A 24,412-nucleotide genomic window follows, 5' to 3' on the forward strand; every position below is an offset into this window, starting at 1 on the left:
ATGGATTGGTATGTTAATTAGCTTGACTGTGATAATCATCTCATGATGCATACATGTAATCAAAACATTATGTTGTATACCTTAAATATGTACAATTTTTGTCAACTATACCTCAATAAAGGTGGAAAATAAACAAAAACAAGTCGTATTAAATAGTAAATCTGTGATATGGGACTATCTTTTAAAATAATCATTGAATATTTATGGAACACTCTATGCATATAGCAGTTCGGGAAAATCACAGAAAGCTAAAGTTCTTTGCCCTTTGTGAATTCGCAATGTAAAACTATAATTTATGAGGTATGTAAAATGTAATTTTAAAAAATCTGTCAAATGAACAATGTATAAAATAATGTTATATTATTATTTTTACAAAATAGTTATAAAAGCCACTAGTACAAAATTTTATTAGCAAAATGCTTTTACTAATTTGTGATTATGCTTTAAAAAAACAACACCGGTGTAACAATTAAGACAAAAAATTTCAATGGTCTTCATTGACTTAAAAATTACAAATTTTTTTCATTATGTAGCAATTCCCTTTGGTGATAAAGGTTATTTCTGGTCAAGATTAGCAATTATTCAATTTCAAAAGCAGCTTTTAACTAATGACAAATAATATGAACATTTATGCCAGAATGTTAACACCTAGTTCAGGACTTTGAAACAACAGCAAAATGCTGGATATGCTTTGATTGCAAAATACTGTTCACTATACTGTGCTTGACTCTAAAGCAGTGGTTCTCAACCTTGGCTGCACATTAGATTCACCTGGGAATCTTTTTAAAATCCTGATTTCTGGGCCTCATCCTCCAGAAATTCTGTTCCTTTGTTATGGGGTGGGGCCACAACATTAGTAACAAAGAAACAAAATTTCCGGAGGATGAGGTCCAGAAATCAGGATTTTAAAAAGATTCCCAGGTGATTCTGATGTGCAGCCAAGGTTGAGAACCACTGCTCTAAAGCTTCTAATAATTAAAATTAACCAATGGCAAGCCAGATCACTTGTTCTGTGAGTCTTTTAGAAGGTTATTATTCAGGATTTGCAGCTATACAAAATATTATTATTTAGCATTAAATTATTCAGACGATATAAAATACATAGAGTAAGTGACCATGTTAAATAATTTAGAGATGGGATTACTGGGGTTTCTGCATTGAAGAGAACACCACGGTGAGGAACACAAGCAAGAGCTTCTTTAGACGTAACATCCTTATAGTTTACCCAAAAAATGTAGTTGGAAGATACACTGTTGGATGGATCAACCATGGTATAGGTAACAATGGCTATCCAATAAACGGATAACCATGCAATGTTATTTTTCTAGGGGAAAAAAGTAGGACATAATAAATGTTAACTATAAAAGAAGAAAACAAGAGTAAGTAAAGGCTTATTCTAGAGAAAATGATGAAGGTAAGAATAAAGGTAGTAAAATATAGGTCAAGATTGAATTTTATACAGAGGTTAAGTAATTTGATTTTTATTCTAAAGAAAACGTTTAATGGGAAAATTGACAAATTAGGTAATAGATCAAGTGCTCTTACAAAATTCATGTTTATATTTAAAAGTTACTAAGAGAGTAGACCTTAAAAGCACTCATCATAAGAAAAAAATTCTGTAACTATGTGCGGTGACGAATGTTACAAAGACTTATTGTGGATGTCACTTCACAATATATACAAATATTAAATCATTATATTGTACACCTGAAACTAATATAATGTTGCATGTCAATTATACCTCAATTTAAGAAAACACATTTAGATTTTTATAATATTTGTATAACAAAAAAGATTTATTTGTTCCACTAACTGGTTCGCTTACTAAAATGATATGTGTTTCATAAAATGAGCTGAATTCATATAGTTTTATGCTGATGCCTATAATGGGTTTGAGCTTACACAAGTAGGTGAAGTGAAAGAAGCTTTGGATCATCATGTTTGTAACTGAAGGGAATAAAAAAAGAAACTAGGAAGACTCGGATTTTTTAAAATATTTATTTAAAGCAGAACATTTTCAATTTTTTCAATTATGAGATTTGATAAAACAGAAGTGAAGGATGCAAATACAGATGAAAAAAGAAGTTCACAAGCATAATGATAGATTAAGCAGAATGGAGAAATAGCTATGAGAGAGAGAAACCACAAAGTAGAGATAAGAAAAAAAAAGTTTTTAAAAGGTATGAGATTTAAAATAAAAATGTGTTGCTATCCTCTTTCCTGAAGGGGAGATCAGAAGAAAATGGAAACAAGAAATCCCTCCTGAGGGGGGTGCCCGAATTTCGTTAATAAACTGACTTTGGTTCTCCCAAAGATTTCAATATTTACACTAAAATAATAACAGGCAGCCCCTTAACCTCAGCATATTCTGAAGAGCTGGAACAGTACTACAGAGCAAAGTAAAAGCATCTGGTTTCTTTACACAGAAGGACCACTTAGTGCTGCCATATGGCTTCATTTAGGTCAACACCATTGTTATTTAATATGCTTTCAGTTAGTCTAGTCATATTATGCTGAATATGTGTGCTTTCAGTGCAATGCAGGCCTACCAGGTATTAGAAATACTTCATAATGAAAGAAAACCCCAGAAAAAAAACAACAACTATCACTTTTATAGCAGTATGCACTCAAAAAAAGTTACCTTAATGATGATAATTCACTCACAATGTCAACAAAAGCCACCAAATACAATACAATTCAATATATGACTCATTTTTCAATGTATCACTTACTGACACAGTTAGGTTCTCCCAAATTATGTCAGAGGCAGAAATATTGGACTCGCTCCATTCCTTTAGCGTGTCGTTGCTGGGGTTATGGGGCTCCACACAGTTGCACCTGGAAAGGCAAAACGGTGCAGTCTGTGAAAAGTATCTTTTTGTCACCAGACTAATAACAAATATGCAATGGGTCCTTTTCCCTAGGCATGGCTTTCCTCCAACTAAGAGATAAGAGGTTAGTTTATCCTGAATTATTCTAGGACAGACCATGTCCAGAAAGTTGGATAGATATATAGCCAGGGCACTAGACCACTCTACAGTGTTTCCTACAGTGGGGCCTTGACTTACGAGTTTAATTCGTTCCAAGACCGAGCTCATTAAGGAGCTCGTTAACTCAAATTACTCTATCACCTCAATGCAAAATATCGGCCGAGAGACAGCTGGTATCTCAAAAAACTCGTTAGTCGGGACACTCGTAAGACAAGGCCCCACTGTATTTCCTAGTGAAATAGGTCATTCCCTCTCTGTCCCAGTCAGAGAGTGTTTTATAAATTGCATTTTAGAACCAGGGCTTTGGGGCCCTTTTAAGCCAGGATGCCTTCTAGGCTTTAAGGGACTATCTGCCTCTAAACTATAAGTCAAGTGGAAAAAATGCTAAACATCCAAATCTATTATTATAATTTACTTATATCCTATATAATAAAAGGCTAATATGCAAATTGACTGAACAACAGAATGACTGGTCTCTATGACTCACACTGACCATCAGGGGGCAGATGCTCAATGCAGGAACTGTCCCTCGTGGTCAATGCACTCCCACAGGGGGAGCACCACTCAGCCAGAAACTGGGCTCATGGCTGGTGAGCACAGCGGCGGTGGCGAGAGCCTCTCCTGCCTCCGCGGCAGCACTAAGGAGGTCCGATTGCCGACTTAGGCCCACTCCCTTAAGTCGATCAGGCCAATCAGGGCTGGCCGGCTAGGGCGAGGGACTGCGGGAGGTTGGCCAGCCACAGTAGGTGGGCTGTTGGAGCGCACTGACCACCAGGGAGCAGCTCCTGCGTTGAGCATCTCCCCCTGGTGGTCAGTGCGTTGTCATAGCGACCGGTCAACCAGGTTGCTTAGATACACACACGCGCGCACACACACACACACACATACACTAGGGGCCGATGCATGAAATTTGTGCAAGGGGCTTGGCCCTCGCAACCCTGGCTGCCTCAGCTGGCCCTCACAGCCACTAGCAGCTTCGGCCGGCCCTTGTAGCCCCGGCTTCATCCGGAAGGTCATTTGGCTGTTCGGTCTAGTTAGCATACTAGCTCTTTATTATATAGGATTTATATCATTTATCAGATTTGGAGCATATCCTTCTAACTTCATTTAACCTTGATTACCTCCTCAAGACTCTATCTCCTAAGAATTGCAATGGAAGCTAGGGCTTCAACATATAAATTTTGAGGGAATACAACTCATCTGAAGTAATCATTCTCTGGTTCTTTACTCCTGCTCCTTAAGATCAATTACCCTTTAAGAAAGCCTCTATCTCAGGCTATGCTTTCAGGTGAACCCAGGTTATAGTATGTTTTGTTCTATATGTATGGCGACACACACAAAAAAATGATCCATTGAAAGTCTAGTCATGAAGGTATTACTATGCACAATGCTTAACTGAATAAAAAGTTAGTAAGTTATTTTTTAAAGTGAATTAAAAAGTTAATTCAATACTACACTTAGCAAGACACCATGCTAAGTGTAACATTGAATAAGAGAGACATGGTCCTGGGGGCTTTCTTTAATGCAGGAGAGAAATACTAAACAGTCGATTACTTAATTATATAAATACACTTGTGAAATATGCTATAAAGAAGCCTAGGTTGCTAAGAAGCCTTGAGTCTATGTGCTCAGGAAAAACTAAGAAAATGAGGCTTAAGCTGAGATTGAACAAAATTTCGTAAGAAATGGTGTGGGCAGGGTGGTGGTGTGGTGGACTAGACAGAGCAACAGCAGGGGGAAGGTCTGGGTCAGGGAGCAGATTGTCTCAGAAGGGTCAGTGCGGCTGAATCAGAAGCGGGGTGGGGAAAGAAATGGGGTGGGGCTGTGAGAGAGGCAAGGCCCAGACTGGACAGTGAGCCTTGCAGGCCCTAGTAAGTACTATTTTGAATGTTAAAGTGAGAACAGTAGGGCAGCTTCAAAGGATTTTTGGAAAGATTTGTTTATTCCATTGTTGCTGTGGTTTTTGTAGGTCACGCAGCCCTCATATAAAGTCCGTATCATTAATTAAAAAGATTAGATGTAGGCATAGCTAGAATAATTGTAGCTCAAGCTCTGAGGGAATGTTATTGAGGAAAAGTGCTCAGGCCATTGAGAGGTCTTGAAAGAGTCAGTGGACATAGTAGAGAATTGTGATAGAAAAGATCCTGCCTTGACTTCTGTCAAAAGTGTGGGAGGCAGAGAAGGTAAGGCCTGACGTTCTAGAGCCATGGATACCTTATCTATGTTACTACATATATAAGATCTGCTAGTTTCTCCAAGATCTGATTTCTAAGTCTCAAGTTGGAATTCATAGACAAATTCTAATATGAAGTATACTAGGGGCCCGGTGCACGAAATTCGTGCACTGGGTGTGGGGGGGGGGGAGTGTCCCTCAGCCCAGCCTGCCCTCTCTCACATACTGGGAGCCCTCAGGCGTTGACCCCCATCACCCTCCAATCGCAGGATCGGCCCCTTGCGCAGGCCTGACGCCTCTGACAGAGGTGTCAGGCCTGGGCAGGGGACCCTCATTTCCCCCCATCACTGGTTCTGCCCCCAGCCCAGGCCTGATGCCTCAGCCAGAGGCGTAGACCCCCATCACCCTCTAATCACCTGATCGGCCCCTTGCCCAGGCCCGATGCCTCCGCCAGAGGTGTCAGGCTTGGACAGGGGACCCCCATCTCCCCCCGATCACTGGCTCTGGCCCCCGCCCAGGCCTGAGGCCTCTGGCCCAGGAATCATGCCTGGGCAGGGGACCCCCATCTCCCTCTGATCGCTTGCTCCACCCCCCACCCAAGCCTGACGCCTCTGACCCAGGCTTCAGGCCTGGGCAAGGGGACCATCATCTCCCCCCAATCCCAGGCTCAGCCCCCCGCCCAGGCCTGATGCCTCGGCCAGAGGAGTTGACCCTCATCACCCTCCGATCACCAATCACCGGATCGGCCCCTTGACCAGGCCTGAGGCCTCCGGCAGAGGTGTCAGGCCTGGGAGGGGACCCCCAGCTCCCCGCGGTTGCAGGCTCCGCCCCTGCCCAGGCCTAACGCCTCTGGCTGAGGCGTCCAGCTTGGGCAGTGGGGACCCGCAGCTGCAGCAGCCCCGCGATCGTGGGCTCCGCTTTAGGCCTAGGCAAGGGACCCCTAGCTCCCGGGACTGCCAGCTTCGACCGTGTCCAGCTCCCATCGCTGGCTCCACCCCTACTTCCTGCTATCACTGGCCAGGGCGGCAAAGGCACCTGATTCTCCGATCATGGCTGGGGGGCAGGGCAATGGCGGCCCCAGGGCCGCCTCTGCCCTGCCCCCCAGCTCTTAGCTCCCCCCTGGGTTTCCAATCACTGTCAGTGGCAGGGGGCTTCTTCCTGCTTTCCCTTTCGCCTCCCTGCATTGTGCCTACATATGCAAATTAACCGCCATCTTGTTGGCAGTTAACTGCCAATTTTAGTTGGCAGTTAACTGCCAATCATAGTTGGCAGTTAATTTGCATATAGCCCTGATTAGCCAATGAAAAGGGTATCGTCGTACACCAATTACCATTTTTCTCTTTTATTAGTGTAGATTAGCAATTGTGAAAAAATTTCTCTCTGCATTTCTGAGAACTTTCTGTTGTTTCCATCTATTTTCCAAAAACAAAGGAAGTTCTTATGTTTCCCTGTTTTGTCTTATTTGCTCTGTGTGTATATGTTTGTAATATGTCTGCAAAGAAACTTATGAAAACCCTAAGCTTGGACCTGGCTGGGATGGCATACCATATTGTTCTTTCATCTAAAGGATCTATTTTTTTCTCTTTTTATTTTATGCTCAATACATAAAAGCTTTTTTAAAAATGTATGAAGCCCTGGGGTTTTCAGGTGATCTCTTCTAAGCATTGATTTTTACAAAGATATTTTCATCAGCTGAAGGGGCATATTACTCGGCGATTCTCCCACCTTTTTTGATGCCACCTGCCATTCTTTAGGATAATTAATAAGTCTGAGCTCTGAGTGGAAAGAAAAGTAAAGCCTCCATTTGGAAGTAATATTGAAGTGAATCTTGACTCTGCTCCTTGGCCCTATTTGACCTTAGGAAATCACAGAACATTTTTGAGCTTTTATTAACTCATCTTACATCAAATATAATTATAACCATTGTGCAGGGTCATGTTGAGGCTTTAAAGGGGTACTATAGCATATGTAAAGTACTATTCCTAGAATTTAGTAGATGCTCAATATAAAGTACCTTATCACATATGTTTGTTATGTGGGTTTTAAAATACTTTGATATAATCTCATTGAACCTCAAATCACTCCTATGAGAGGTAGGACAGGTATTTTTATCCCCATTTAAAAAGGAGAAACTAAAGCTCAGCAGCTGGCTGGTACCATGGAAAAGGATGCGGTAGGCCATAGGATGTTTGTTTGGTCTGTACTCCAAAAAATGGAGCCCTTGAGAGGTGGAATAGGCAAAGAAAGTTTTTTTTCACTTAGCATTGTCTTATTTCTAGTCTAACTTCATACTATAGCAGAACAAGATGGCTGAGAATATCCTGGATTTATGGATGTTGGCCCCAGAGATATACATTTTATTATTTCAAAAAAAACACCAGGTGGGTTAGGAGAGGACCTGGTACAGAGTTAATCCATAAACTAATATTTATAACTGTGTTCAAAATTATAGGTAGAAAGCAAATATGTATCAACTATTTTATTCATTATGTAATCGATATGGGAAGTCATTTTTAAAAGGACAGGTATCTCCAACAATTTTTGGCGTAAATTGTAAGAATTGGAAAAAATATATAAAGTAAATCTTATAAAGGTCATGTCCAGGACCTCCAACCTTGTGAGGAAGAGATATTTTTCATCTTCCTGAAACTGGATCCCAGAGTGATTCTGAGAATAAGGTATATTAGAGACAGTGAGGGGTGGAACAAAAGTACTACCTGCTTTGACCTCCCCATTGGGAATCCTAACTAAGGAAGCATGTGGGAGGAAGGAAGCAGCAAACAGCTTGGAGGGCTGCTCGGTGACCTGCCAGGTAGAACTTCAGGTCCTTCTGATAGACGGCACCCAATCCATTGGTCAGGAACTACTAAATGTAGGGCCTTGTGAACGTGTGCCTGGTTTCCGGAATTGGCATATGCTCTCTAACGTCTTTGCAGAATGATAAACATGATTTAATCTGCTAGATTAGAATAATTATGTTAGATAGTTGCCTAGGCACATACATATGCTATGGCTCAGGTCAAACCATTTGAATATACAGAAGACCTGCCTCAAATCCTTACCCAGCTTTGTCATGAATTCAAATAAAGATACCAGCGGTGACTACTGCACAGTAGTGGTGCCCAAAAGAACGCTGTTAATATTATTCATTAGGAGCAATACTCTCTTTCTTGTTAAAGTAAATTAGTAACATATTGCCTGAATCTGTTATATCATGCGGTAAACATCCTGTTTTTTTAGGTAGCTAATGATTAGAATTCTCCAAGTTAGTTATTCTGCTAATTTACCTAAGAAAAAGCAGCCCAAAACCATTTTTAATAGGAATTATGTGCATATTCTGAAAATTTTGTAAAAGCATAGCTCTATAAGATAAAAGGAAACTTAAATGTAAAATAGAAAATATATGGCAAGTTTCTTGTGGAAGTAACATAACAAAGGAGAAATAGCACTATAGTAGACCCATTAATACATCTATGTACAGACATATGTGTGTGTATAATGCACATATAAGCTTCCACTAGCTATTGCATATTTATACATATCTATCTGATATGCATATAGCTGCCACATGCATAACATGAGGCACTTCGTTTTCTAGTTTAATAGTTTGATTTCTACATGTTATAGATGCAGGAAACTAAGTGTTTGATGACTTACCCAAAGCCATACATGCTGATAGAATTACATTTGAATCCAGGTCTGTTTGACCCTGAAACCTCTGCACTTGCAGCTACAATGTGCTTCCTCTAGGCCAATGGTTCTCAACCTCCCTAATGCCGCGACCCTTTAATACAGTTCCTCATGTTGTGGTGACCCCCAATTTCGTTGTTACAAATTGAACATAATTAAAGCATAGTGATTAATCACAAAAACAATATGTGACCCACAGGTTGAGAACCGCTGCTCTAGATGCAGTTCTGTGCCATTTCCATCAGCAGAGCCAGATCAAAGAGATGGCTCCAGAACAAGGAAGTGATCTACATTTCACTATGCGGGCTTCCTAGCTTCCCCTTTCAGGACCCCTCTCCTGTACGGTATCACCTCCCAAAACACCCAGCAGACCTGCCCTCATATCACGATAACTACACCAGCGCTCTCCAGATTCCTGTTCCTCACAGCTGCGTCTCACCCTGGCCTGGGATGACTTCCTTCACTTAGCTGTGTGCTCCATTCCCCCAGCCTGGCTTCTTTTTCACAGCCACTGTGCGGTGTCAGTGAGGACAGTGATAGAATGTGTCATTCCATTCCTGGGGTACAGTGACATTCTAACAGTGATGTTCTGAAAGTACTAAGAAATCTGGTATAAAAATGTGAGTTCATAGAAAAGACACTTTTTGGAGAGTCAGATTTATAAGTGGACATTAGTCACCTATGCCTGCTTGTCAGGCCTATCTCTTGTTAATAATAGTTCTCATCCATAAATGAATTCCAACGAGAAGAAATAAGTTTTTTAACCTAAAAGATTTTTTTATACATCACAGGTATCAAAAGTAGCCAGTGTTCTTTCCTGAGGTAGGCGGATGTGATAACCACCGCCTTAAGGAAACAGAGGCATTGCTCTTTCCTGAGTCCCCACCTCTGATACCGGGAATCTCAGCAGAGAGTTCTTAGAGGCTGCAGCCTTGGACAAGACGTTTGAAAAAGCTCAAAGAAGGCTCTGGCTATTTAGAGTTTATGCTCTTAAACATCAAAAGCAGATATTCTAAATAAATAAAATGAGGAAAAAAATCCCATTTTCCTGTTTTTCACCTATACTGATGGACTTAAATAACTCCAATCGAAAACTACAAAAAGAAAAGAAAAGGGAAACCAAAAAAACTAGAGACAGCAATATAAGCAAATAAAATGTAAGTTTGGATTAAATTCTTCTGTTAATTTTATCCAAAGTAATTTTTAGTGACTCTGGCCATAAGATAGAAATGCTAATGCAAAAAATAATAATAATAATAACCTTTAGGTATATAAGTGCTTAGAATACTGGACTTTAGTCTCTTTAGCCATGGTTCCTATGATCACTTACTGGAGGGACTTTGGACAAGTTATTTAACTTCTCTATATCTGTTTTCTTAAAGTGGGGATAATGAGCCCAGCCAATGTGACTCAGTGGTTGAGCCTTTGACCCAGAAACCAAGGGGTCACTGGTTTGATTCTGGTTGCCAGCTCAATCCCCCACTAGGGAGCATGCAGAAGGCAGCTGATGGATCATGTTCCTCTCTTGTTGATGTTTCTATTTCTCTCCCTTACTCTCTCTCTCTAAAAAAACAATAAAAACATATTTTTTAAAAAGTTGGGATAATGATAGTATTCAACTAACAGTATTATTACAAAGGTAAATTAGTTAATGTAGGTAAAAGCACCTAGAACAGAATCTGGTGTAAATAAATTCAAATTAGGTGTTAGGTATCATTATTGTTATTACTATTGTTACTAGACTAGAAATTTCAGTAATCCAAAGGCAATAGAATGGATTGCATATGCACTTTTTTATTACATTTTTTGAACCACCAGTATAAAATGTCAGTAATTCTGACTTATGATGTTGAATTGTTTGGCTTAAAATACACTCTTCACCAAACACTATGTTTTACCGCCACTTCCCCTCCCCACACCCATGTGTGCGCTGTAAGCCATCTTGTTTATGTAAATGACTACAGAGTGATTAGATAAACATTATAATTAAATGCCCTCATCCAGAAGTCATTGCTTTTGTCAAGGCTAATGGAGGTGATCAGTCTTCTTTACAACAGAAGAGCCTGTGGCTGTCTTCTAGAAAACATAATTTGGTAGAACTGCCTTCAACATTATTACTAATTTGAGTCCCTGGGTTACAGATGATCTCCTTTGTCTTTGTAGTTATTATCAGTACCTTCCTGTGTGTGCTAAACAGTAATGGTTTGTGATTATTTTTTTTTAAGTCTTTTTATTGACTAAATTAACCCCTAGAGTGCTTTGTAGCAAGTTAGGTGTTAATATGTGGCATAAAGTCAGAGAATTATGATCTATCTATCTGTAGAAGTCAAACGTGTTTTTATGTCTATACTTTTTTCTATTTCAAAAGTATTCTGAATTACCGAAATAATAAAAGCAGACTAAAGGATATTTATAAAATAAAGAACAAAAAGAAAATCAGTCTTTCTATCAGTTACTGTGATTTTTGACATATTTCTTTCAGTAGTTCTTATTATGTTTTCAACATATTTATGAGCATACAGTGTTTTCTAGCCCCATCAGTGGGCTTTGAGAAGCAGTGTGACATGCTCTGACTTGGGCTGTAAGAGAATAATTCTGACTGCTTCATAGAGAACAGTCTGTGTGAGAGCAAGTGTAAAATCAGGGACACCAGTTGAAAGGCAATTGTAATAATCTAGACAAGAGATGATGGAGAAAGAGAGGGTGGTAAGTAGTGTTTAAGTTTTATATAGAGAGCCATTATATTTGTTAAGAAGTCTGGGTGTGTCAGAGAGTAGTCAAAAATAAATCCATGGTTTTTTTCATCAGAACAGCTGAAAGGATAGGGTGGCCATTAACAGGGGAACGACTTCAGAGAGTTTGCTCCTACAACTCCAAAGATAAATAGAACTAAACTACTGTAGAGCATTTACTCAGTATACTAGCTTTCTGGGGCTGCTATACCAAAACACCAAGAACTGGGTGGCTTAAAAAATCAAAATTTATTTTCTTACAGCTCTGGAGGCTGTAAGTCTGTGATCCAAGTGTCATCAGCTTGATTTCCTCGGAGGCCTCTCTTTGGCCTGCAGATACTGCCCGCTCGCTGTGGCCTCACATGTTCCTTTTAATGTGCCTGTGCATTCTGGTGTCTCTCTTCTGTGTCCAAATTTCCTCTTCTTTTAAGGACACCAGTCAGATTTGATTAGGACCCACCCACATGACCTCATTTAACCTCAATTATCACTAAAGGCTCTGTCTCCAAATATAATCACAATCTAAGTTAAAGGTTTCGATCTTCCACATACGAATTTTGGTGGAACACAATTCAACTCATAACACCAAGTGATATGATTTCACAGTGAGTGAGGACCACCTCTCTTACTCCCTAAAGTCTGTTTTTATAATTGAAAATAAAATTCTACCATAGGTGCTTCATTCTTTTAAACACAAAAAAATGAAATGTTTTGAAAGAAATAAAACTAGACTTATAATATTATAAGTAGCAATTATTACTCATAATTTTTTTCATTTACATGGATTTTGATATAAAAATCCATTGGAATTTTTGGAAGAACATAGAATAATATTATTTTTCTCATTTCCTTAACTAGATTCAAGCCTCCTTTAAAGTAGAAAATGTAACAATTTTATCTCCCATAGTTCCAGCATACTATAGAATACTAGAGGCCCAGTGCATGAATTTGTGCACGGGTGGGGTCCAGCCAGCCAGCCCTAATTGGAGCTGATCAGAGGTGGGACCAGCTGGGGGGAGGGGCCGAGGGTGGTTGGCTGGCCAGCCCCAAACCCTGGTCGAACTCCTGGTTGAACTCCTGGTCGAGGGGACAATTTGTATATAAGCCTTTTATTATATAGGATAGTAATGTGTAATGCATATTGATTAACTGAACATGTTGTAATATAATAGACATCACCTGACCAATCATGTTAAACAAGTAAAGATAACTGAGCTCTTTTACAGTATCTTTAACACTAATCTTAAAGATTTCAACTAGAAATTTTGAATAAACTGAGAGGTTATAAGAATCTTAATGTGGGATAAAAATATACAAACTGAATTCATAAAACTAGTTCTGACTGCAAATTTAGACAGGGTGCCAACATGGTGGAGAAGTCATCTGGAAGAGAGGCAGGACTGCAGCCTACAGCAGAACCCCAAAGTTGATCAGAGATGTTGGGAGAAAGGTGATGAAAGGGAGGTTATCTTGGCTCATTGACCTGTTGCTCCTCACTAATCAAAACTAAAGGATAAAACTCAGATTTAGATAAGCCCCTGTATTTCAACATTTTAAAATCACTTTTTTTTCTACATATACATGACTAAATTTATCCAGAATTGCTTGCAACATAACTTTATAATTGTATTTTTATGTATTTATTGTGTAATATATGTGTGACTCCACTCGATTAATCTCCATAATGCTGGACCCATTACTATAAGGCAGGCACACCTTTTACCCCCTATACCAGCAAAGTGCTTGGTACACATCACAAATGAACATGTTTGTTCATATTTTTACATTTCAGAAATGCTTCTTACAATGCACATTTAATATAGAGTTTTTTTCTCTATTAAAAATCTGACATCTTAGAATCAAATAAATATTACTAGGCACTCAAAAAATCATTATTCAATAAATTTCTGGAAACCCATCTTATTGTTGATTCTTAATCCAAACACTTGCTATCTTTGTTTTCCCTTTCTGCTTTTGAACTAAATTCTGCTTGTAATGATAGTCTTACCTCCAGTAGCCATAGTATCCAGTATAAGTTTATTATTTACCTATTTAATCCTCACTATTCCTAATGAATTATGAGCCTTTGTGTAACAAGATTAATGTCTCTTCATCTTTCTGCCTCCACAAAGTCAGGGGGTTGGTAGATACCAGTAAGCTTTTGTTAAGTGTCTTTTAACAATGTTACTTTTCAGATCTACTCCATCTACTATTTTCTTTCTCTATAACTATAGATTTGCAAACCTGAAATAGATTTATCTTCCATGCTTTCTTATCAAGCAGCTATGAAAGGACAGAAATTTGCACAAACATCCATATTAGAGGGAGAGTACTAAGCAGGTATTGGTGATTTCTTCATTAAGATGCATTAAATGGTCACAGGTGTTGTGTTTTATATCAAATGCACAGTATTTTGATTTGTTGAGATGTGATGACCATTCTCAAAGATAATGATTCATAGAAGGTTAATTTTATTTCTTCCAAAAATATTATTTTATATCTAAAAGAATGAAGCACCGATGGTATAATTATTTTCAATTATAAAAGCAGGAAATGTTTTGCCCACATTTCCCAATAAATGTTTGTTTAATATATATGTCAGCCTGTGCAACTGAAAAAATGGTATTCCTCATTTTTGCCTTTCTGAGACCTATTGTCGTATAAATTTGCCTATAAATGGTGGGATCTTCCAGCTTAATAGTTCTTCCAACTGCTGAAATTTTAAAATGTATTTAAAGCACTGTTTCTCAACCACTGATACACATGCAATCAGGAAAAAAAGCAGACAAAATTTAAATAGGCAACTGAGTTGTTTTTTAAAATCAAATATTCATAATAAAATGTTCTTCCTAAAATTCCACTGGATTTTTATATCCTTAAAACCCATGTAAATGAAAAAAAAATGAGTAATAATTACTACTTATAATATTGTATGTTAACTTATTTGAACACTATTTCTACTTGATATTTGTAGAACTAGCCAAGTTTAGCTAGCTTAGCATATTTTTCTGTTTAAAAATTTAGTTTGTGATAATGTAAGGTATTCATTTTATGTTCTTTACATTTATTATTTAATAAACAGGGTTTTATAGAGGGCTACGGGCTGGAAAAAACAACAACAAAAAGATAGAAAAAAGATCAAAATCCAAAATAAAACCTTCCCATAACCTAGCAATGGGATCATACCTTCTAATAGCTCTGTAATTATTCAACTCCTATATGTTAATAAACTACAGTAATCGACCCTGCTCTTTGTTTTGATCCAACCAACTAAAAAGAGTTAATACAACCCCAATCTTTCCTTAGCTAGCCATCTTTGAGAGCTTTAGATTATTACAATATATTTGAAGAAACATTTCATCTTTCATAAGCAGAGTGCTTTATTCTATTTTTGCATTTCTTAAAATCAAGGCAACCTAGAAAAACTTATTTCCACAAACTCATTACTTATTGCTAACTTGACAAATTCAGCTTGATCATCTGGTGTAATGTATATATTCTTGAAATTAAATTGATTAACTTGACACTTGCTCTTGGCACAATGAAAGGAAAGCTCATAGCTTTGAATAGAAGGTCTACATATTATTACCACATTATAAGATTAGGATGCCAGAGGTACTAGGAGAGTCTTAACAAAATCAATCACATTTTGTTATTTGGTTGGTAAAACTATGACTTTAAGGAAATCTAAGTATAAGAAGCTCAAGTATAGAGAATATCTTTGAAAATTAAATGAGGCCCTTTTTTCCATATCTTATACCTAAGCAAAATATGTGAGCACATAGACATATTAACTTTGCAAAGACTGCAGCTCAGATGTACTGCATCCTAGCTTTGACATTTTCTAGGAATCCTATATAACAAAAGCCTAATATGCTAAGTGTCTGGTTGTCGGGTCGTCCATTCAACCAATCATATTATGCTAATGATATGCTAAGGCCACTCAACCGCTCACTATGACGTGCACTAACCACCAAGGGGGCAGACAGTAGACCGGTCAACCAGTCGCTATGATGTGCACTGACCACCAGGGGGCAGATGCTCAAACCAGTAGGTTAACTTGCTGCTGGGGTCTGGCCAATTGAGACTGAGTGAGATGGACCGGACACGTCCTGGAACCCTCCCACTGTCCCTCTCCAGCTGGCCAACCTCTCCAGCCCCAATCGTGCACCGGTGGGGTCCCTCAGCCTGGTCTGCACCCTTTCACAATCTGGGACCCCTTGGGGGATGTTGGAGAGCCAGTTTCCACCCGATCCTGCAGGCCAGACGGAGGGACCCCACTGGTGCACGAATTCATGCACTGGGCCTCTAGTTTGTCTCATAAAAACTGTGCAAGCATGAGACCAGCAACATTAGTAGAAAACTTTAGGAGAGCATGAGCATAATGACACTTAAAACTGATTAGGTCACAGTGACAAGAACAAAAGACCACTAAAAGTGTCATGTGAACTGCATAAAACACAAAATGTTTTGTACAAAAGGTGAGATCATACAATACATTAAAGTAACCATTATTTTTATCAATAACTTTGATTTATTTTCTTTAATGCACATGACTAAAAGTATGTTAATAAATATATGCATTGTATACATAGCAAAAAAAAAATTAGTTTTGCTTTTCCAAAGAGCAAGTAATGGCAATACTTTATCAGAGTCATGTACTCAAAGTGAGTAGTGCAGGAAACCATTGAATCATGGTGAGAAGCTAAATGGAAGACAAGTGCAATAGTCACATTTCCCAAGGAGATTGTTATTCTCTGTGTTTCTCTTACACCCATTTCAGGTCTAGGAGACACTAAAACCTCATGACCCATCAGGATGGATCAATCTTTCCATACCTCCTAACCCCCTAATTTTGGTTGAGAAGGGCATTTGGGCAATGGAACACAGTGATTAGCTCACATTTCTGCATCCTGGCAACTTTATAGTCTGTAGTTTCATTGGTATATCTACCATTTACATGCCCTTCTCATCTTGTTTTCTGTACAAAAAATATATTTTCGTCTTCTTCATTCCTGATGAGATTTTTTCTGGGATCACTCTACATTCATACATTGCTAGTTGTGGACCAATATTTCCCATTGTTATGCCTCCAGCAAAAAGTATATATGGTAACCAAGAGCGAACATAGAGAAAATCTGGAGAAGTATATTGATAAACACCATTACAAACTAGCAGTTGAGTGACCAAGGTTCCCAAGAAAGCAATTCTTACTCCAAGGCCATAACCAGTTCAAGATCACATTACATTGGACCACTCTCTTTTAAATTTATGTGGTTCTCTTAGATGCTTGTCTATGCAGGGAAATAATAACCCAATCACCACTGAAGCTGTGCCACAGCACGGTGGCACCCACCATGCTGAAGAAAAGAAGCTTGCAATCACATCAGGTAGAAAAAGCCATCATGTTTCTCTGAATCTGAAGTAAATTTAACACTAATGCCAAAAATACTGCAATAAAAAACAGCACTACTCCTTGAATCATCAAATTTACACTCCAGCTAGTCACAGATGAGATAAAAGGACAACAGTATCTTTTCGAGCCCAGTATCTCTCCTTCTACTATGGTTTCATAAGTTCAGTAAGCCAGCAGAATTTAAAAAAAAAAAAAAGGCGTCCCAGCTGAAAAGACTTGTCTGTGATTTAAACCGGATTGGCATTTCAAAAGAACCGCATCTTGCCCTGAAATAGGACCTACCAGAAATCCCCTGCCTCTGCCAACTTCTGGGACATGTGTCCTCATTTTTAAACACATAGCTCTTTCCTTTTCTCTTTTTAAAAATATATATTTTTATTGATTTGAGATAGGAAGGGAGAGGGAGAGAGAGATAGAAACATCAATGATGAGGGAATCATTGATTGGCTGCCTCCTGCACACTCCCTACTGGGGATTGAGCCCACAACCCAGGCATGTGCACTGACCAGGAATCAAACCGTGACCTCCTGGTTCATAGATTGACACTCAACCACTGAGCCATGCAGGCTGGGCACATAGTTCTTTTCTATCACAAATTATCACTCATAATCTCATTGCTCTCTCCGGCAGGCACTGTCTTTCACTTTCTCTGACATCATACTTAGGCATACTGTCTCCATTTCTTAACCGCCTATGCTCTTCTTAATTTTTTGCAAACTGGCTTCTAGTCATGCCTCTCTGCTCCACCCAATATTGTTTTTTAAAGTTAATATTGATCTTTTTATTAATTTCATACTGAATCTCTCTAAAGATTTCTTAAAACAATGTTTTCCCTTGACTTCTACAACCTGATATTATTCATGTTTGGGGGGGGGGGTTGTGGGGGGTTTGCTGTTGTTGTTTTGTCCTTTTCTGATGCCTTTTTCTAATATTTTATCTATTGGTTACAAGTTTTTCATTCTTCTGGCTTCAAGCTGTGACCACTATCCAGGGCTCAGTCCTTGCGTCTCTGATCCTTTTCCTTTCTAGACTAGGGGATTTTAAACTGTGGTCCTCAGTCTGAAGCACCTTAAAAACTGCCACTAAGGGTACAGGAAACAGCTGGAAGGGTGGACAATTGCTGCCTCCACACAACTTCAAACAGAATTTCTCTGCTTTTACCTATTTTATTTGCTACATGTTGTTTCTTTGGAGAGCTTATTTTTATTCATCAGTATACTGAAAATTGTATCAGAGTCATAAAACTAAGTCTGATTCCTTGTTTACCACTATCTATATGACTTTGGACAAATATTGCAAAGCATTAATGAATTGCTTGTATCCAGGCCTGTGCCATTCCCTCCATCTGAACCACTCTGCTGTCCTATTCTTCAGCACCTTTCTAACTCCTACTGATTTTTTTATCTTCTATATCACTTCATCCAGGAAATCTCTGAACCCAAAATTTGATTTAGGTGCTCTTCTGATAAGGTCCCATGGCATCCTGTACCAATCCCTTAACACAACACTTATTTCGTTGTGATGTCTGTTTGTCTGCTTTCCCATATTAAACTGGAAGCTCATTGAGAACAGAATATTATTCATGATTTCCTTAGCACCTAGCATAGTATCTAGCAAGTGGTAGGTTTGAAAATCCAAGAAGAGATGAGTATATATCCTAGCAAAAAAATATCCCAATTAGGGGGCACTGCTCTTTTTGAAACTGAAGATAAATAAAAAGGCAAATATCTGCCCTAACCAGTTTGGCTCAGTGGATAGAGGGTCGGCCTATGGACTGAAGGGTCCCAGGTTCAATTCCGGTCAAGGGCATGTACCTTGGTTGCGGGCACATTCCCAGTAGGGGGTGTGCAGGAGGCGGCTGATCAATGTTTCTAACTCTCTATCCCTCTCCCTTCTTCTCTGTAAAAAAATCAATAAAATATATATTTTTAAAAAGGCAAGTATCACTGTTATCACTCACTCTAATCAAACTGCTCTTCCCATCTGCCTGCTTTCAGAGTGTCCCTGATACCCGCTTCATCCATTTCTGAAACCTAATCATAACACTCTCACTATTTGCTTTTATTGGGAAAGCTATTTTGTTTCCACTCTGATTTTATTGTCCAAAAAACAGAAGTATACTGCTTAAAGCTATCTATGAAAAAGTAAAGTACTAAAAATCATGTTATTTTCCAAAAGGAAAGATAAAAATCACATGACCTCACATGATCATATCAATAGATGCAGAAAAAAGCATTTGACAAAATCCAGCACCCATTTATGATTAAAAAAAAATAAGCGAAGTGGAAAGAGAGGGAACATATTTCAACATAATAAAAGTCATATATATATGACAAACACACAGCTAACATCATACTGAACAACAACAACAAAAAACCTACATGTATATGGAACCAAAAAAAGACCCCAAATAGCCACAGAAATCTTAAAAAAGAACAAAGTTGGAGGTGCCACACACTACCAAATATCAAACTATACTACAAGGCTAAAAATCAAAACAGCCTAGTACTGGCATAAAAGTAGATAAATAGATCAAAGGAACAGAATAAATAACCCAGAAATAAACCCACATATACATGGTCAATTAATATATAACAAAGAAGGCAAGAACATACAATGGGGTAAAAACAGTTTGTTCAATAAATAGTGTTGGGAAATTGGACAGGTATGTGCAAAAAAATGAAAGTAGACCACATTGTACATGATACAGAAGAATTAACTCAAAATTAAAGTTAAAGACTTAAACGTTAGGCTCAAAACCATTAAAAATCCTAGAAGAAAACATAGACAGTATAATGTCAGACATTTCTCTAGCAATATTTTTTCTGATATATCTCCTCAGGCAAGGAAAACACAAGAAAAAATAAACAAATAGGGGTACATCAAACTAAAGAGGTTTTGCACAGCAAAGAAAGCCATAAAAAAAGACAACCTGTTGAACAAGGGAACATATTCACCAATGACATATCCAATAAGGGTTAATATCCAAAATTTATAAAGAACACATACAACTCAACAACAAAAAAAAACCCAAACACTGCAATTAAAAAATGGGCAGCAGATCTGAATAGACACTTCTCCAAAGTGTCTATACAAATGGCCAATAGACATATGAAAAGATGCTCAATGTCACTAATCATCAAAGAAATGCAAATTAAAAACATGATGAGATATCACCTCACACTTCTCAGAATGGTTATCATCAATAAATCAACAAACAAGTGTTGGTGAGAATGTAGAGGAAAGGGAACCCTTGTGCACTGTCAGTGGGAATGCAGATTGGTGCAGCCACTGTGGAAAAAGTATGGAGGTTCCTCAAAAACTTAGAAATTGCACTGCCTTATGACCCAGCAATTCCACTTCTGGGAATTTATCCGGAGCAACCCCAAACACGAATTCAAAAGCATATATGCACCCATATGTTCATTGCAGCATTATTTTCAATAGCCAAAATATGAAAACTACACAAGTGCCCATCAATAAATACATGGATAAAAAAAGTGGTGGTACATATATACAATGGAATATCACTTGGACATAAAGAATAATGAAGTCTTACCTTTTGCAACAGCATGGATGGACTAGAGGTTATTATGCTAAGTAAAGTAAGTCAGACAGAGAAAGACAAATACCATATAATTTCACTTATATGTGAAATCTAAAGGACAAAATAAATGAAAAAACAAAATATAAACACACTCATAGATACGGGAAACAGACTGATAGTGCCAGAGACAATGAGGGTTGGGGTCTGGGTGAAAAGGTAAAGGGATTAAGAAGTAAAAATTAATAATTACAAAAACGTCACGGGATGTCAAGTACAGCATCAGGAATATAGTCAATAATATTATAACAACTACATATGGTGCCAGTTAGGTACTTGAAACATTGAGGGAATTACTTTGTAAAGTATATGATTGTCTAACCACTATGCTGTAAAACTGAAACTAATATAAAATATTGAATATAAATTCTAATTAAAAATAAATAAATTAAAAACCATGTTATTTTTAGCCCTATCACTACATCTTTCTTTACAAAATTATACATTGCACTATTTTGGTCTAATTTCAACAATTTAAAATTATTCTAATAACAAAAAAGGTAATAAATCTTCAAAACATTTGAGGCCATATCTAGGCAGATAGTAAGAGCACTGGTGGTTGATGCAGAGGCTATAACTGTCCCATAAAAACATATTGCTTCAAATGCTTGCTATATAAAAATATACACACAAATACAACAAAAAAATTCAAATTAAATACAAGAAAGGGCAAATATAATGTCCATATACAGCAGCGGTTCTCAACCTGTGGGTCGCGACCCCTTTGGAGGTTGAACGACTCTTTCACAGGGGTCGGTCTCATTGGAAAACACATACATAATTACACATTGTTTTTGTGATTAATCACTATGCTTTAATTATATTCAATTTGTAACAATGAAATTGGGGGTCACCACAACATGAGGAAATGTATTAAAGGGTCGCGGCATTAGTAAGGTTGAGAACCACTGATATATAGTATATAAACACAGCCTTAGAGAAATTCTAAACTACTGGCCTACTAAAACTAGAAAGATCAATAGGTCCAATACCATTTTTAACCCTAACTTGTATATTAACTTCAAAAGGCAATACCTGAGCACTTCTATCATAAATGTCATAAGTTGAAAAAGCAATATTATATATCAATTCAGTGATTTTTGTTTATCTTTTTATTGACCCAATAGAATCTCTTTCACCGTATTGCTCTAAATCTGAAATCTTATATTTTCCGTTTCCTTTGAATTAAAGTAAATTGAAAAGGCTCTAAAGAAAAACAAAAATCATATATATTTTGTAAAAACAAAATCCCTATATAGCAAAATTGGCCTTGGTTCACTATCTACTTAATAGGGAACTCCTGACAAATAAAACTCCAAAAAAGATATTCTAGGCAGAGTTGTTATATTGTGAACATAAGTATCTGATGAGTGGAGTGGCTCATTAGATGACTTTTAAAATCCAGTTCCACTTTGAGAGTGCAGGATTTAAGTCATGAATCAATTTAAGGCACTCTATCTGCTGAGTAAGTTCCTCATATTTCTTATAACAATAGCAATATTTGTTAAGAGGCAAGTCTCACAGCCAACAGGGGAAATAGTACTTACGAGTATTGTGTTAGCAGTTCCAAATCATTATGCATGTTGATTGGATATGCTTCACTGAGTTCAAACAACTTCTCTAGGGCTTCATAAATGAAAATGATGCAAATAAGAGAAGCAAAAGCTTCTTCAGTAAACCGGGTGATATAGCAAACAAGGGAGCTTGCATCAGTGGCCACAAGTATGATGCATAGTGTTGCAGTCCAAAGTCCAATACTGGCTCTGAGAGAGAGGTATGACAGCTCATATTCTCTAGGAGGAGACAAGGAATAGCAGAAAGGTCACTTTACAGCCTGCCACCATTTTAAACAGATGGAAATAAGGCCAACTCATGAAGTGGAAGTAAATAACTTCACATCCCATGAGTATTCAAACTCATGACTGTCTAAAGGGAACACTAAGAGGATAAAACTAATAGGGGCTCTCAGGGTTGAAAACTAAATATAATTTTTTACAAACATCACAAAACATTATACACCGTTCTTTTTGTTTTCCTTTATTTTCATGGAGAGGCAAAAATGGCACACTGAATCAAATCAGCCACTTCCACCTCTCCCAGCAGACCTCAAATGTGATGTTGGGAGAAGAATACATACAGTAGAGAAATAGAAAGGGGCTAAGAGCCAAACATATATATAACACTTACTTGCAAAATTTAAATAAAATCTTTTCAAACACCAACACTGGTCCTGTACTGCCTAATATGGTAAGAGGCTGTCCACCGAAGAGAGAGTAGGCTATCCCAGTCATAGATGCCCCAAAGAGAGATTCAATTGCACTCTGTGTAGAGATATAAATTATTTCATTAACTAAGCTATACAGGTACCCACTATAACTGTGGAGAAATGTTTAAAATACAAGGGCATAGTATTTTTCCTTTTCAATGAAATCTTAGCAACCTGGGGCAAGAAGTGGATAGGAGAATAAAAAACGATGCAGGCAGTCGGCCAAAAATAAATGGTAGTGAATAGGGATGTGTCTTCTCCACCTTCCTTACCTTGCTTTTCTTTTGCTCACTAAAAGTTTACATACTTTGTGATATGTGAATGGACAGAAGCATGGCTTATATACATGGTAATGGATCTCTTGTGAGGGAAGAATCACAGCCTAAAACTAGCCTAGGATGGAGGCCAGAGATGAGATCAGAAGCTTGTGTAAGACTCAGAAGTAACTGTTTTGAGATCTTCCCACTCCCAGATTACCAGTTCCACCACCATCCAGGAAATTCATATGAAGTTATCTGCCAGACCAAACATCATATATCTCCTCAAAAAACGAATCCAAAATTAAACGCTCACTTATCTAACTGGGAAGCTTAAAAATGGATTAATTTGAAAGTTCAGAGAAAAGCATAATACGTACTATACGACCTTCAGTGGCTTCTCCCAGCAGCCCTCCAAATGTGATGACAGGAGACATACACGCGCAGTAGAGAAACAGAAAAGATGCTAAGCACTGCAGGCTGAAAGCATCTCTGAAGTCACTCCAGAAGTATGGAGCTTTTCTTTTGATATCTAAAATAAGGCCCCCAAAAATCCTAAGACAGGGGGGGAGACACAACAGTGAAATCCAAATATAAAAGACATACAAAGCAAAATGCCATTAGCTTTGCTGCCAGGTCCCAGTATAGGTTTTCCATCAGCTGAGATGAGACCCAACATGAACCTGCTACATTGCATTATCATGATCTACAGCAGTGGTTCTCAACCTTCCTAATGCCACGACCCTTTAATAGAGTTCCTCATGTTGTGGTGACCCCCAACCATAACATTATTTTCGTTGCTACTTCATAGCTGTAATTTTTCTACTGTTATGAATCGTAATGTAAATATCTGATATGCAGGATGTATTTTCATGGTTACAAATTGAACATAATTAAAGCAGAGTGATTAATCACAAAAACGATATGTAATTATATATGTGTTTTCTGATGGTCTTAGGCGACCCCTGTGAAAGGGTCGTTCGACCCCCAAAGGGGTCGCGACCCACAGGTTGAGAACCGCTGATCTACAGGGATGGCTTTGCACCACTGTTTCCCCAATGCCTAGCCAATATTATATCAGCAGTCAATAAATAAACAAAAAGAAACAGGTTCTCTCAAACAAGGTCAGAGTTGCTCATCAGTTCAATTTCAAATAATGAGATTTAGAATTACTCCAAAATTTCTGTGCCAGTTCTACATAAACCTACTCTTATCTCAGGGCTGCTACTTGCAATTGTTGGCAGTATTTTTTGATTGTTTTCATTTTGTTTAGCTAGCAGAAAA

The 24,412-nt window shown here is 38.1% G+C and overlaps 1 protein-coding gene and 1 pseudogene across 7 annotated transcripts in view; both read right to left on the reverse strand.

Annotated features, from left to right (window-relative positions):
- Window positions 1-24,412, reverse strand: part of SLC4A10 (solute carrier family 4 member 10) — a 240,109-nt gene that overhangs the window by 49,427 nt on the left and 166,270 nt on the right. For all 7 annotated transcript variants that reach the window (XM_059704268.1, XM_059704270.1, XM_059704266.1 and 4 more), the window contains 4 exons: window positions 23,509-23,683; window positions 22,793-22,926; window positions 22,153-22,398; window positions 2,733-2,838 (listed from right to left, as the gene is read on the reverse strand). In XM_059704268.1, the coding sequence (XP_059560251.1) occupies window positions 2,733-2,838; window positions 22,153-22,398; window positions 22,793-22,926; window positions 23,509-23,683 (661 nt within the window). The remainder of the gene's footprint in view (window positions 1-2,732; window positions 2,839-22,152; window positions 22,399-22,792; window positions 22,927-23,508; window positions 23,684-24,412) is intronic.
- LOC132238768 (insulin-induced gene 2 protein-like) lies at window positions 16,542-19,025 on the reverse strand (annotated as a pseudogene).

The sequence above is a fragment of the Myotis daubentonii genome, chromosome 7, assembly GCF_963259705.1.
Source record: "Myotis daubentonii chromosome 7, mMyoDau2.1, whole genome shotgun sequence".
Taxonomy (NCBI): domain Eukaryota; kingdom Metazoa; phylum Chordata; class Mammalia; order Chiroptera; family Vespertilionidae; genus Myotis; species Myotis daubentonii.